Source organism: Oncorhynchus masou, chromosome 31 (assembly GCF_036934945.1).
Source record: "Oncorhynchus masou masou isolate Uvic2021 chromosome 31, UVic_Omas_1.1, whole genome shotgun sequence".
Lineage (NCBI taxonomy): Eukaryota > Metazoa > Chordata > Actinopteri > Salmoniformes > Salmonidae > Oncorhynchus > Oncorhynchus masou.
The window spans coordinates 65,619,273-65,636,031 of NC_088242.1; the positions used below are offsets into that span (position 1 = coordinate 65,619,273).

A 16,759-nucleotide genomic window follows, 5' to 3' on the forward strand; every position below is an offset into this window, starting at 1 on the left:
CTACATAACCAACCCATAAATGAAAATGCAACATTGATTTATGGCCAGCTATGTAAACTCTAACATTGGTTTATCCTGCAATATATCTTTGTCTTCTTCTAATTGCCTCTTAAGGGGAAAGTAACCCCAAGTAATCAGATTACTTTACTGAGTTTGGTTAATCCAAAAATTACTTTGCTGATTGCAATTTTGGACAGGTAACGTAACGGATTACATTTAGAAAGTAACCTAACCAGTACAGTACCTGTGGAAGAATTGGGTTGTGTTTTCCCTCTGACAGTAGTCGCTACAACTTGTTGCTGTTGCTTAGGTGATGTACAGTAGGAGGATGTGTTTGTTAAAGGTGTAGATTACTATTGTTTTCTTAGAGAGAGATTGTCTGTCCCTCCCAAACACATTTGATATATCTAGAAGCGCTGACTGTAACATTCTGACTACATAACCTTTCTTCAGAGCTTGGTGTGAGTATGTTCCCTGGTCAACACTATTTATATACTCTGTCCTGTACTACTGATCTCTCCTACAGGGTGTCCTGCTCATAGTCCCCTATTCACCCTACTCATACCCACCACAATGACAGACCAAGGGAAACCCTGGAGAGGAAGTGGAGGACCTGAGGAGGAGGAGTTACCACAGATGGATGGGTCATGTGACGCTTGTGAGCCTGACGAGGCCCAGCAGGCAACCCAGGTGTGTTACACCTGCAGCTTCGCTTTCTGCTCTACCCACGCTGAGAAACATGTCCACAGCACACGACACCTACTGACGCCCTACGACCAGGAAGTGGCGCAGCCCCAGGCCCGGTCCCAACAGCCGGCCAGGGACAGAGACCCAGGGGAGGGGGAGGAAAGGGTTCGAGAGATTGGGCGTAGGGCAGAGCAAGAGGTGGTGGAAAATGGGGCATGGGGTGGGACTGGGGTACAAGAGAACGAGGCGTGTGGAGGAGAGAGAGTCCAAGGGGAGGGAAAAGTTGATGATGAAGATGATGGTGATGAAGAGGCAGTGGCAGCCCCAGAGGGGGGCAGTAAGAGGGAGACGGTGACAGTGGAGAGGCTGCGCTGTAATGAGCATGGCCAGGAGGGTACTCTTTACTGCAAGACTGACGAGAAGGTCATCTGTGTGGTGTGTGCCGTGCAGGGGGAGCACCGCGAGCATGAGATCATCACCTTGCGCGAGGCCTACATCTGGCAAAAGGTGAGTCGCACTTAAATAATATCATACCTGCAGGCAGACTCGCAATGACTTCACATAAGAACACTGTACCACTGTTAATAAACTTGATATAAGTGCAGTACCACATTTATAACATGGATTTAAGCACAGTCCCACAATTTAACAAACACTACAGTACATGACCAAAAGTATGTGGACATCTGCTTGCCGAACATCTCATTCCGAAATCATGGGCATTAATATGGAGTTGGTCCCCCCCCTCCTCCCTGGCTGCGATAACAGCCTTCACTCTTCTGGGAAGGCTTTCCACTAGATGTTGGAACATTGCTGTGGGGGGGACTTGCTTCCATTCAGCCACAAGATAATCCGCTATTCTGATGGGGTGTCCTTTTATACTTTTGTATATAGAGGGTATACAAACATGCAGACCCTTAACAACGGCCAACAAGAGTTCTAAACATGCATTTCATTGTAAAGGGGGAGAGAGATCCTTGCCACCTGTGTCCTTGATTAAATGACCTGCAAAGGTATTCTTCATGGATAGAAATCGTATAGCAGTAGCAGTCATTGCCATTTAAGATGGCAATGACTGCTACTGCTATACGATTTCTATCCATTTAAGATGAGGGAGGCATTTAGTTTTTTTTATTCAGCATGGCCTTATTTCTATTACAGCATATTGGATGACTGTCATTCATGTTCCATTCACCCCGTTCAATGTATCAGCGATAGGTTTAGACTACTACACGATACTCAATGTTTCCCGATACCCATCACAAGGTTGCTACAACCTAGCCTATGAATGTAAGTTTACAATGTAGGTGCACACAGGTCGAGAGACAAATTTGAGGCGGCAGACAGTGACACATGGACAGACAGTGAAATTCCATACAGCCTTACACACTCCTGCTTGCATCTAGCTGATATAGGGTGTAATCATTAGTCCAACATTTGCAAACAAGAGTTTCTATTGGAGAAATTCAGGTATGTTTATCCCCATTTTGGGGATAATGAGAATACATTTTTCAACAGAATTGGTGAAATGAATACACCCCTGATCACATTCACTTTCATATCAGCCACGTTGTATTTCTTCTTGCGTCTATGGGCTCTCCTCCTCTCAACTCTTCCTTTCGCTTGTGGATTTCAATGCACATCAGCTGTATGTGACCAGGTGAAAAAAACCTTTCCAAGCCAAACCACTACACACAGCCTACATCGTAGTCACCATATTAGCTAAAGTAACGTCATAGTCTGCATAGCCAATAGAACTAACGCGTTCGTAAACCCGCTACAATCATGCAGTAACGTTACAGTGTAAAGTCAGTAAGCATTTACACCTGCGGCAATAAATTAGTCAAACCAAAGTTTACCTAGACTTGGAAGAGTTCCAGTGTTTTGTTGGATAGCCATAGCCCGCTAGCTAACATAGCATCCTTCTGTTTGAGCAGGATGTTTGAGTAGGCTAAACCTGCTAGCTGCATTTGATAGCTAAGTAAGGGAAACAAAGTGAGAAAAAAGACAATCTCTCTCTATTTCTTTCTTGCTTCTCTTTCATTTTGGAAGAAATGTACAACTACTGTCATTCTTTCTCTTTGATTAAACCACTCACCACATTTTATGCACTGCTGTAGTTTATGCTTTCAGTACTAGATTAATTATCTGACCCTTTGACTGGGTGGACAACATGTCTGTTCATTCTGCAACAGCTTTGATAGGTTGGAGGACTCTCCTAAGGAAGTTGTCATAATTACTGTGTAAGTCTATGGAAGGGGGTGAGAACCATGAGCCTCCTAGGTTTTGTATTGAAGTCACAGCCTGACTTCGGGGAGGACGGAAACTAGCTGTCTTCCAGCAACACCATGGTGCTACCCTACAGATAGCTGTTGAGGCTACTGTAGAGCTTCTTCGCCAAATAGTGAGTTTTAATCAATTATTTGATGACATGATTATATTTAGTATAGTTGTATTTAAAAGGATAACTTTTTCAATATTTTACCATTTTAATTTTCATGAAATTCACTGAGGAGGATGGTCCTCCCCTTCTTCCTCTGAGGAGCCTCCACTGGCATACAGTGAAGTGACACAGCCTGTATGTAACTCATTTTAAGCCATCTACTGCAAATTACATCCCCTATAGAGAAACAATACTATCAATATTGTTTATGTAGTGTCTGTAATATTATATGATTACAATAGACTAATAGCTCTCATGCATGGATACATTACCTCCAGTCAACACACTAGGGATTTATAAAAGTTGAGCAGAGTACCTCCATATGTTTAACACAATGATTTCATGTCAAAATAATAACAGTATGCCACCATGTAAAGGCTACAATGACCTCATGACAAATCCTCCCAATTATTAAGCCCTATTAATAATTTGTATGGAAACAACATTTTTTTTTTTTTGAATATGATTAACATATTCCAATGTCTGTTTGGCTAGGGAGGGATTCCTTCCCAGATGGCTTTTTACTGCAGGCCTTTTACAGCCCGTCCCATCCCGTGACTAACTGACTAACTGACTGCTCTCTGTGGGCAGAGGAGATATCATGGATAATGTGCAGGGGAGGGAATGACACATCATCATCACTACGTAGGGAGGAGAGAGATGACATTATCATGGCCCCATTTACACCCCGTATCATTATAGTACCAATTAGTGATGAACCAAGTGGGGTAATCATCATCATAATTTCGCCTCTGAGGAATAGATTAAGCCTAGGAATGATGGAATTTTACAAAATTCAAAAACAAACCAACTTGAAATTGTGTGACTGTCTGTCTCTGTGTTGTCTTTGTTCTCCTCCAGAGCAGGGAGGGTTATGACCTGCTGGGCTGCACACAGAACATGGCTGACCATATCAAGACCAAGTGGACCAACCCTGAGGTCAGTACAACCACACTATTAGAACTAACATTCCAATATGGCCGACAGTGTTTCTACCCCGGGAACACTGCTTTGAACGAGGAAGTCTGATTTATTCTCCTAATTCTCTAAGAACAAAACCCAGCTGTGGCAGTATGACACACATCAGTCTAGTGTGAGCTAAAGATGGAATACACAGAGATTGCATCCTAAATGAGACAGAGGAAGTATACATGGGAGCCAATTATTCCTATTTACTCACTGTGTTCCGTTCACTGAGAAGGCTCCCACTTGGCTTCCTGGAGCATCATACCTTTCTAAAAATCTAGATATTTATGACATCACCACCTAAATCTGTCTTCATAAACTCTCAGACAGACATCTATGGCTTTGTTGAGCAGTACTGGAGTAACAGGGATACCACCTGGTTTACTTCTGAGACATAGCAGAGGGCTCAGAAGTGGCACAGCATCTCAGTGCTAAAGGCATAACTACAGACCCTGTTTCGATTCCAGTCTGTATCACAACTGGTCGTGATTGGGAATCCCATAGGGCGGTGCACAATTGGACCAGCGTCAAGGTTTGGCCGGGGTAGGCCGTCATTGTAAATAAGAATTTGTTCTTAAGTGACTTGCCTAGTTAAATAAAATAGAAAATAGCACAGAGTCTTTTAGCACAGAGTCCTTTATACTGTGTTGGTGACTGTAGGTTTTCCTCTAAGGAGTTTATTGTTCAGTGTATGGGATTGATTATTTGGCAGCGGTCAGAGTGATATTAATAATTTCACTCTGTGCTGTTGGTTCCTACATTTACATTTACATTTAAGTCATTTAGCAGACGCTCTTATCCAGAGCGACTATTACTTACAAATTGGGTAGGCTATAGGATTGGCAGGTAGCTAAGTTGCTCTCCCTCTTGCCAGGTTGGCCCATTTTAACACACAGCAACTCAAATAGACTTTCTTTATCCCCGGTCAACCTTGGAAATAATGTCTTTAATGTCAGCCTAAATAACTGTGTGTTCGTGCGTGCGCACGTGGGAGGTCATTGCTAATCAGCCAGGTCTAATTTATTTACCATAGACAGTGTTGAACCTGGCCCTCCAGCGAACCCTGCAGCCTTAACACTCTGCTGTGTCGTTGCATAACTATGTCTCTCTCTGTGAGCGGAGCAGCGTGACGCCGCCCCCTCTGAGAGCTGACCCGCTGTCAAGCACCATAATGTAGCAGGTTCATTTGAACACCCTGTGAAAAGGTAATACCCTTATTGGCAAGTAGTCACTGAGTACAGTTACATGTACACAATATTATGATTATTGTGGATTAAAACAACGACATGCTTTGCAAGAAGAACGTTTTCCCTAATAATTATTTTTACATGGACACATCTGAAATCCGGCTACCTGCTAGCACTCTTATCAATGCCAATCAAAATAAACGTCCTACCACAGTGTTATGTTTGGGAAGCCTATTTGATTCTGAGTTCAGACATATATAAAGTTTGTATGTGAAAACTACTTCTAAGACACATGCATTCCGTTGTTACGAACTCACTTCACTTGTGCTAAAGAGGGAGGCTCTCGGCTGGTGGTAGCACATGAGCTGATCAAATACACCGCTGGAACGCCGAATGAGGTCTTTACATGTCCTAATAAGTTGAGAGATTGCTCAGAAAACCAGGTGTTTTAATCGACATATGCATACTTCAATTTGGACCTCATGGCGATTTAATATAAGCTGAATTAAGGTGTTTCTGTGACTATTGCATAATCTGCCTACTCTCATAATCAGTTTAATATCGTACTCACTGGAATACCAGCCCTGGCATATTATCATACTAGAATACCAATGCTGCCCCTGGGCCTTCCTAGACCTTTTGTCTCCTGTCTTCCCACCAGAGAGGTGTGGCCTGTTCAGGAGAATCCACTTCCCTCCTCACTCACAGGCTGAAGCGTCAGGAACCATTAGGTCGATTTGTCAGTGTGTCCTCTCCATGCTCTCAAATGCCACAGCTTCTCATTATGCAAGACTACTACCGTTCAGACTACAGTTCAATGCTGGCAGAGGGAAGGGTGTGTGTGTGTGAAGGGGAAGTTTGAAGAGATTAAACTTTAGCATGGTCCCAAGGGAGTGTGTGTGCGTGCGTGTGCTTTTCAGGGAGGTGAGTGGATAAAAAGGTTTAACCCATAGCTGCTGTTTACTTATTAAATTCCCTCTACTTAATTATGTACTCTGCCTCAGGTATGGGGATTTTAATCTTCACGTCTCTTAACTCATATCTCCATGCTCTGCAGGGGGATGGAACACACACACACACACACACACACACACACACACACACACACACACACACACACACACACACACACACACACACACACACACACACACACACACACACACACACACACACACACTATACCTGCAGGGGGAATGGAATATTATACAAAAAGCACAGTAATGCTGTGACTCAGCCCATACATATTAATGGGTGACCAGGGGATTAGGATAGCATGGGGGGTGTGCCTGCCTGCATATCTAACCGCCTGCCTGCATACCTAACCGCCTGCCTGCATGTCTCTCTGTCTGGGCATCTCTCTGTGTGTGTATACGTGTCTTTCTCAGAGAGCAGGTAACAGGGAAGCGGGGAGGTTTAGATCAAGGCAGCAGGTAGTCAGCATATTTACCTCTGTCTCTTTTTTATTTACTGTTTCCGCTGCATAATTCTGTCAGTGGCGCACTGCCTTCTGTGGTGTTGCTGGCTCAATCACCTCAGACAGGACCCATTGGTTTGTGGGATTTCACAAAGTGTAATCCATAATCAAATCAAATCAAAATCAAGATTTGATTTGATTTTTGATTTGATTTGATTTAATCCATAATCCATTTTGGAGGAAGAATTGTTGACATATATTTGACTTTTGTATCTAAAAGCATAATTGAGAAATAATTGATACAATTTGGCATATTTGTGACATTTGGCCTTCCACAGGCCTCCTTTAAGACTCCATAGTGTTTCATCTGTAGGTGCTACTAAGCAAACATTGGTGTCATATGAAGCTTTATCGTTTGCTCTGTAATATCAGTAGTGTTTTGATTTCAATAATTTTTTTTTTACATTACTTTACAAATATAAAAAAATATATTAACATGTTTGACTGGGCAAGATATTGCTGAACATAATATAATTTATAGGCATAGCAAGCATAGGTCTCTGCTACTTTTAGAGTTATGATCCGATTTGTAGGCATTACCAACAGAATGAATGTGAAGATTGATTCAAAAAGGTTGCTCTCTGCTGGTATTTGCCACTCAAGGATATTCAGAGACTTGTCCTGAAGCCACTCCTGTGTTGTCTTGGCTGTGGGCTTGGGGTTGTTGTCCTTTTGGTTGTTGTCCCCCCACCCACCCAGAGGTCCTGAGCAGGTTCATCTTTCCCTCAATCCTGACTAGTTTTCCTGTTTCTGCCGCTGAAAAACATCCCCACGGGTGTCCAGGTTACCTCCAGAGGTGATGCTTGGCATTCCAGCCAAAGAGTTCAGTCTTGGTTTCATCAGACCAGAGAATCTTGCTTCTCATGGTCTGAGTCCTTTAGGTGCCAAGCAGGCTGTCATGTGCTTTTTACTGAGGAGTGGATTCCGTCTGGACACATTACCATAAAGGCCTGATTGGTGGAGGTTCTCCTATCTTCACAGAGGAACTATGGAGCTCTGTCAGAGTGACCTTCTGTTCTGGTCACCTCCATGACCAAGGCCCTTCTCTCTGATTGCTCAATTTGGCCGTGCAGCCAGAACTAGGAAGAGTCTTGATGGTTCCAAACTTCTTCCATTTAAGAATGATGGATACCACTGTGGTCTTGGGAACCTTCAATTCTGCAGAAATGTTTTGGTCCCCTTTCCAGATCTGTGCCTCAACACAATCCTGTCCCGGAGCTCTATTGACAAGTCCTTCAACCTTATCGCTTGGTTTTTGCTTTGACATGCTCTGTCAACTGTGAGACCTTTTTATATAGACAGGTGTGTGCCTTTCCAAACCACAGGTGGAAACATCTCAGGGATGATCAATGGAAACATGATGAACCTGAGCTCAATTTTTTTTTTAAAGCTACGTTTGACACGATTACCTAGACATACTGACCAGCTCCAATAGACAGACGAGTGCTATATGGCACACCAATCCAAACTCATCTCTCGGCATGTCCAGCCCACTCATTATCTCAGCCAATCATAGCTATTGGGAAGGTTGCCTGCTTTTTCTATGGCTAAACCAACTATGCTTGTAATTTAACTCTTATTCATATTTACAGATGGCATACAAGTTTGATATTAAGGCACGTGAAAGGTCACATGGTCGAGAAGGCATTTCTGCTGAAAAAATGTTTTACTTTCACACAGCTCTCCTGTGAAGTCATGACTTGCCTAGTTTCCTGAATCGGGTCACAAATGTAAATAATGGTGGTCATTTGATTAATTGTTCAGCAATGGGGGGGTAGAAGCTGTTAAGGAGCCTTTTGGTTATAGACTTGGCGCTCCGGCACCATTTGCCGTGCTGTAGCAGAGAAAACAGTCTATGACTTGGGTGACTGGAGTCTCTGACAATTGTATGGTCTTTCCTCTGACACCTCCTATTATATAGGTCCTGGAAGGCAGGACGATTGGCCCCAGTGATGTACTGGGCCATACGCACTACCATCTGTAGCTTCTTACGGTCAGATGCTCCACAACAGCCCGTCAATGTTAATGGTGGCCTGTTCGGCCCGCCTTTTCATGTAGTCCTCTATTATACCAGAGAGTGCATTATATTCTAGTATCTCTGGTTATAATTAACCACCACGGGTCGTTGCACACCAAGCTAGCATTACTGGTGTAGACAGGGGCCGACGAACTCCAAGCACCTATTCTGCATACTAGGGTCCTTCGGCAGAGCATGCACACTATAGAGGCATGGTCAATACGTATTGGGGTTTTCATTCTCTAATGGCAGTGATCCTTTGAGCGTGTTGGGGGAGATGAAACAACGGAGCCCTAATCATAAGGGAAGGGCAGAGGGGTGATTTGCATATGGAGCTTGGCATAACGGGGCATGATTTCTTGTCATAATTGTTCACCCAAACCCAACCTTCATTTACTTGTTGTGACGCACGGAAGTTCCAAACTACGTTTCGACACGAGAATAAATGTTACTGACCCATATCGATGCCACATAGGCCATTTTCAAAGGGATTACTTGCTTTTTAGGGGAATTTGCTCTTTAAAACTAGCTGAGATTTGCACATGGAGTGTAATTTATTGAAAAATGTGCTTCTTTTTTCCATAGTCATTAATCAATGTAACAATTATTATATTGGAATAAAATACTCATTGCATAGCAGGCGCTAAATCTTCATATGACACCAATTTATGCTTTGTAGCATCTATAGGTTAAACATTATAGACTCTCTTAAAGAAGGCCTGGGTATGGCCTTCATGCCATCCAGGACCTCTATACCAGGCGGTGTCAGAGGAAGGCCCTAAAAGTTGTCAGACTCCAGCCACCCTAGTTATAAACTGTTCTCCCTGCTACCACACGGCAAGTGGTACCGGAGCGCCAAGTCTAGGACCAAGAGGCTTCTACTCCCAAGCCATAAGACTCCTGAACATCTACTCAAATGGCCAGACTATTCACATTGCCCTCCCCTCTCCACACCACTGCCACTCTCTGTTGTCATCTATGCATAGTCACTTTAATTCAATCTACCTACATGTACATATTACCTCAACTAACTGGTGACCCCACACATTGACTCTGTACCGCCACCCCCCTGTATATATTGGTTATTTTTTTTACTGCTGCTCTTTAATTACTTATTACTTTTATCTCTTATTCTTATCCGTATTTGTTTAACTGCATTGTCGGTTAGGGGCTCGTAAGTAAGCATTTCACTGTAAGGTCTACCTACACTTGTTGTATTCGTCGCATCAGACTAATAAAATTTGATTCGAAGGCCTGGGTGTGGCCAAAATGTCATAAAAACACAAACTTTGATCAATTATTTCTCAATTTTTGTTTTTAGATAAAAATGTCAACATTCTTTCCTTCAAAGGACTATTCGATGGATTACATTTTGTGAAAACCCCCCCAAATCATTAAAAACATTTTTTTTGCCTGGGTTTTGTGAGGAATCACTCCATTTCAGGAACACCTAGTAATACATACAGTATATATGCCATCTGTCTCCATCTCTTCACCCTGCTTCAGAAAATCTACAAGAGCAGTAGACACATTAAAGCTGTCACGGGGAGGCCAGGAACAGACAGAAATGCATTAAAATAAATCTGGTGATGGGCTATTTCTCTCTATTTCCCTCTCTATCTGCCTCTACCTCCAGTTATCCTTCTTTCTCTCTTTTCACAGCATTTTAATTTAATTACGGTATGTATCATTAAACAGGAGCTCACTGTAGCTGAGTTCTTTCACAGCCGATGTCACAGGCCCTCTCCTTCTCTCCCTCTCTGACACTCTCTCTCACTCTCCCTGTCTTGCTTTCCCCATTTGTACATTATTTTAGAGGGAAAAAAGGGAGAAAGTACATTAAAAAAAATGTACTTCTCCTTTGTTGAGTTAGTGGGTAATTTGGAGAATGTGATTGCTTGCAGAGAAATGCCGATAACAGAGAGCGAGAGTTAGAGAGAGAGAAGAATGGGGCTTTGGATCTCTCTGGAAAAGTGTTTAGAGCAGGGTCGTTGTTGCCAGAGGGAGGGATAGACCGTTCAAAGCCATTTAGTCCTAATGTTCCATTAATGCTTTTTAGGTCTTGTAAAAACAGTACGCAGAGCCTGGCACTGGGGATAAGCACCAGCCGGACCTACAGTATATATAGAGAGATGATCTGCACAGAAAGGTTTACAACAAGTGTACAGACCTTAATGTTTCATTTATGATTTGCTCAGTGTTGCTTTTAACCCAACCAGGTCTAAAGATCTGACCCATTATTACCGACTCAACATTTTTTTTCTTCCTATAGCGGATCTCAGGGACCGCATGGTCTAACCATTTGTTTATAGTCTGTTCAGTCATGTTATCTGATTGGCTAGCTGGCTAATAACCTGGTAGATTTACCAGTATAGCCAAACATTTGGAGCACAGAAAGAAAGTTAAAGGGATAGCTTCTTCAGGAGATCAATGATCATAGACATGCCAATGAATGATTGACAGATCTCTTGCATGTCATCATCACTATGTTTTTAGGGGACGTGTACAATTTTCAAAATAATGCATCTCAACAGGGAAATAGTGTTTTTACACCATGTAGAAACCTAATATTTCAATTCCAGGTATTTGTATAAGCAATTTAGCTTTTATAATAAACTCATGTCTTTACAGTGTTACATATTAGTTTATAGGGCACAACATGTGCTTCATAATAAACCACCCACTGGGCACACACTGGTTGAATCAACGTTGTTTCCATGTAATTTCAATGAAATTATGTTGAACCAACTCAGAATAGACCTTGATGTCTGTGCCCAGTGAGTAGAATTCATATTGACCCAATATAGGCTGTTTCTCGGTCAATTTAGACAATCTTATTTTCTGGTGCTCCTACATTTTAAAGTTAGCACCTGGGTGCATTGCTACTAGTGTTAGCACAATTACATGCTAGCAGTTCCCATAGGCTTCCAGTCATTGAGCCAACAACAATCCCTTTAAACAATATTTACATATGTGACCAACCTCCTCGATTCGGTCTTATGTAGCAAAATTTGAAATAGTATTTTTTTACAATGGATAAAAGTAATGACTCCGAGCTAGTCAATGGTATATCATACACTGCAGTTGAGGAACAATGGGAAGTAATTCTGCTTTGAAAGTTGATAAACTTGTAACCCCACTTTTGAGAAAATGGCCCTTGAATAATTTGTTACACCTACTGGAGAGTTCTTCTTTGTCTACACCATTTCAGCATCTTTCATACCCTCTTAAGCCTTAGCCTCACCCATCTTATTAAGGATTCACATGTGAGGCCATGTGGTAAACACACAATATATACAATAAAATCTATGTTTATTTGTCACATGCAAAGGATACGGAAGGTAGAAATGGTTCACTGAAATGGTGACTTGCATAGTAGCAGTATCAAAAACAGTGTCCAGATAAAAATATTTCAGAAATATTTTATAATTATTAGATGACACTTACTCAACACACAAAATTGATGGGCGATATGAAGGAAATTCTATAACCACCCCCCAGCCATGTTTAGCTAAGTGGATGGGTCACTATTGTCTAGCCATGTACACATGTTCATGAAGTACAATAGATTGTCGTAATCACCCCCAGATACACCTGGCTAATTTGATGAGTCATGTAATAATCTGTCCGAAGTGGTCTTTTTGTCTAGACATGTAGCTAGCTAGCTAAACAATGAACCGGCATAATCCGAACTTGTACTACTACCAATACAAACATTGTCATAGCTGTAGTACGAATCCGCAGGATGCTAAAGCTAACAATCTAGGTTCAGTGTTAGCTAGCTAACATTAGACTAACTAGCAATGCGCATGGATTTCTGATTCAAATACTTTTAATTCATAGATCAACGACTTTCTGATAAAATTAGAAGCGTATATCGGAATATGTGGCTAGTCTCTTACCTGTGTACATGGATAAACTCTTCACGGCAGACTGGAACCTCAGTTTTGTTTGTAGCTACATCTTGTTTTGTCAAGTCACTCCAGTTCCCACTGAAAGTAGCCCATCACTTTTTACAACTGATCTGTCGATAGCGCCTGCTAAATTCAGGGCATCAATGTTGTTAAGGAAAAGTAGCAACATTTTTGTAATTCTCGATGGTTAACGTTATATACTTTTCAAAAATGGCGTGTTAGTCCTTTCTATCAGCACATACTGAACAGCTCACTTTACAGACAGAAGCATGCTACATGGCAGACCAAACCAAGCTCATCTCCCGGCATGTCCAGCCCATTATCTCAGCCAATCATGGCTAGTGGTAAGGTTCCTGTCTTTGTCCGTGGCTAAACAAACTAGGCTCGTAATTTAACCATTTCATTTGTATTTATGGATCGAATACAAGTTTATTATTACAGCACATGAAAGTTCACATGTTCCAGAAGACATTTCTGCCAAGAAACTCATTTTGATAGATTTTTTATATTTACATTCAAATGGCTCTCCTGTGAAGTAATGATGTGCGACATATGCCTAGTTTTCTGAATCGAGTCACATATTTTTTGCAGCAGGGGAGGAAGGAATATATGGGAAACGCTGATACTAAATATTTCAACGTAACCAAGACTAAGGAGATGATTGTGGACTACAGGAAAAGGAGGACCGAGCACGCCCCCATTCTCATCGATGGGGCTGTAGTGGAGCAGGTTGAGAGCTTCAAGTTCCTTGGTGTCTACATCAACAACAAACTAGAATGGTCCGAGGGCACGACAAAGCCTATTTTCCCATCAGGAAACTAAAAAGATTTGGCATGGGTCCTGAGATCCTCAAAAGGTTCTACAGCTGCAACATCGAGAGCATCCTGACTGGTTGTATCACTGCCTGGTACGGCAATTGCTCGGCCTCTGACTGCAAGGCACTACAGAGGGTAGTGCATACGGCCCAGTACATCACTGGGGCTAAGCTGTCTGCCATCCAGGACCTCTACACCAGGCGGTGTCAGAGGAAGGCACTAAAAATTGTCAAAGACCCCAGCCACCCCAGTCATAGACTTCTCTCTACTACCCCATGACAAGTAGTACCGGAGTGCCAAGTCTTGGACAAAAAGGCTTCTCAACAGTTTTTACCCCCAAGCCAAAAAGACTCCTGAACAGGTAATCAAATGGCTACCCGGACTATTTGCATTGTGTTTGCCCCCCAACCCCTCTTTTTACGCTGCTGCTACTCTCTGTTTATCATATATGCATAGACACTTTAACTATACATTCATGTACATACTACCTCAATTGGGCCGACCAACCAGAGCTCCCGCACATTGGCTAACCGGGCTATCTGCATTGTGTCCCGCCACCCGCCAACCCCTCTTTTACTCTACTGCTACTCTCTGTTCATCATATATGCATAGTCACTTTAACCATATCTACATGTTCATACTACCTCAATCAGCCAGACTAACCTGTGTCTGTATGTAGCCTCATTACTGTATATAGCATGTCTTTTTACTGTTGTTTTATTTCTTTACCTACCTATTGTTCACCTAATACCTTTTTTGCACTATTGGTTGGAGCCTGTAAGGAAGCATTTCACTGTAAGGTGTACCTACACCTGTTGTATTCGGTACACGTGACACGTAAACTTTGATTTGATTTCTAATGTATGCATGACTACGAGTTCAAGTGATGGTTAAATACAATTGTAAACACGTACAGGCTTTAGCTGTCAGCTATGAGACTGTGATGTTTTGCTGGTCCAAAGAATGTTGGCTCAATGTTAGCATTCTCTATCAGTACTAATTGGTAGCACCTTCTGAATCTTTAATCCCAAAGGAGCCACTGTCTGATGTTAATTTCATTGGAGTGTCTAGACTTCTGAAGTCATGTGCACAGCACTATTTCTCTCTCTCATGGCCAATTTAGTCAAACCCACAATTCTCCTCTGTAACATTTTGATTCCTAGCAGTCGTTCTCTGTCTTTGTGTAGCCTCGGAGGCACAGTGGCCCAATGCCCATGACCTTGCCAGTGTGTCCTCTCTCTCCTTTCCTCTCTCTCTCTGCCTCTCTCTTTGTTTCTCTCGCTCTTTCTCATCATCAAGTCCTGTACCCGCTCTCTCTGGTGTCTCCAGTTGAAGGCCTCGGTCTGCTCCAGTATAAATGAGGATTAGCATGGATGGCTGACTCCCCTCTCACTATCAGGGCAGATGCTTAGCTCCATCCAGGGAGAGAGGTCCAAGGGCAGAGGGCCATGCTCCACAAACAGGGGGACAGTGCTAGGAGCATGTCCCCCATCTGGTGCAGGGGTCGTGGGGACCCAGCAGGAAAGGGCAGGGGGCTCAATCGAGGGCCTGGAGGAAGGGAGAGGTGGTGAGAGAATGTGTCAACTGTGCCAGATTGATGACATGTTTTTGCATTAGGGACATGACCTAAGAACCTTGCTGCAAGCTATGCTGACTGAAATGTCCTTCCCTTTTAATTCTTCAATGGATGATCTTATTTCTCAGATTGATCTGTGTTAAAGCTAATGGGATAGCTGGGACTGAAAAAAACACTTTTAGATTCGGTACAGTGACTCCATGCCTACTAATTTGCTGTGATTCGATTTTCCTGGAATCTGAATGAGTGATGGGCATGTTTCTATCCCCCCATACAAAAAAAGTTAATTAAATGTTTTAAATCTCTCTATTGAGTTGGGGGGTAATTTGGAGAATCTGATTGCTTGTGCAGAAATGGCAGCTACTGACAAGACTTTGGTCTCCAATGGCCTCATCCAATGGCCTCAGCTATGCTAACTTCTGTGAGACTGCTCCACTGGAGCAGTTAGGGGGAGGGATGAGGGAAAGGAGGTAAAGATAGGAGGCAATGTGAGAGATGTTGAGGGCAGGTAAGGTGACATGAGGGCATTCAGGGGCAGAGGGGGTGCCAGGAGACCTTGATAGGGGGCTGGCTGGAACTCCTCAATGCGTTGGTGTGTTGCGTTGGAGGCGTCCCAGCGAGGGGCCTGCTAGTGAAGGTGTCGTATTCTAATGAGTCATAGCTAAAGAGAGCCCAGAAGCCTGGGGAGCTGGGAAATTGATTAAAATGCAATCTCAGTTTGGAGTTCAATTGCCCTGAAAGCCAAACAGATGGCATGGCAGCGGTGCAGATGGGCTCTGAGGTCTCTATCTACAGACTGGCACCGTGGAGGAGAGCCTAGGGAGGAGATGCACCACTCAGAGAGAGACAGAGAGAAAGAAAGAAAGAAATATAGAGAGACTGTTAAAAAGCAAGCGGAGGTTGAGGCCTGGCAGTTACTCACCCCATCCCTTTTTCACTCTTTCTTTTTTTCACTTTCTTTCATGGTCTTGATTTATTTTGCTATTTGTGTGTCGATCTCTCGCTATACCTCTCCCTCTCTGCTACCGTCTGGTGCTAGTCTTTTAGCTCATCATCCTCTATTCTTTTATAGTCTCCTCATGTCTTTTTTACTTCTACATTTATGCACTCGCTCTCCCCGTCTCGGTCACTGTTCACAGTTTTATGTCTACAGTGCATTCGGAAAGTATTCAGACACCATGACTTTTTCCACATTTTGTTACATTGCAGCCTTATTCTAAAAAGACAGCTTCATTAAATAGTACCTGCAAAACACCAGTCTCAACGTCGACAGTGAAGAGGCGACTCCGGAAGTTGGTCTTCTACGCAGAGTTGCAAAGAAAAATACATATTTCAGACTGGCCAATAAAAAGAAAAGATTAAGATGGGCAAAATAACACAGACACTGGACAGAGGAACTCTGCCTCTTCACTGTTGACTTTGAGACGGGTGTTTTGCGAGTACTATTTAATGAAGCTTGAAGACTTATGAAGCATCTGTTTCTCAAACTAGACACTTGTCCTCTTGCTCAGTTGTGCACCGGGGCCTCCCACTCCTCTTTCTATTCTGGTTAGAGACAGTTTGAGCTGTTCTGTAAAGGGACTAGTACCCAGCATTGTATGAGAGCTTCAGTTTCTTGGCAATTTCTCGCATGAAACAGCCTTAATTTCTCAGAACAAGAATAGACTGACGGGTTTC

The 16,759-nt window shown here is 42.8% G+C and overlaps 1 protein-coding gene across 3 annotated transcripts in view; it reads left to right on the top strand.

Annotated features, from left to right (window-relative positions):
- The window catches only part of LOC135524280 (tripartite motif-containing protein 44-like), a 69,152-nt gene that overhangs the window by 9,542 nt on the left and 42,851 nt on the right, over nucleotides 1-16,759 (top strand). For all 3 annotated transcript variants that reach the window (XM_064951682.1, XM_064951684.1, XM_064951683.1), the window contains exons 2-3: nucleotides 527-1,194; nucleotides 3,992-4,069. In XM_064951682.1, the coding sequence (XP_064807754.1) occupies nucleotides 574-1,194; nucleotides 3,992-4,069 (699 nt within the window). In that variant the 5' untranslated portion in view covers nucleotides 527-573. The remainder of the gene's footprint in view (nucleotides 1-526; nucleotides 1,195-3,991; nucleotides 4,070-16,759) is intronic.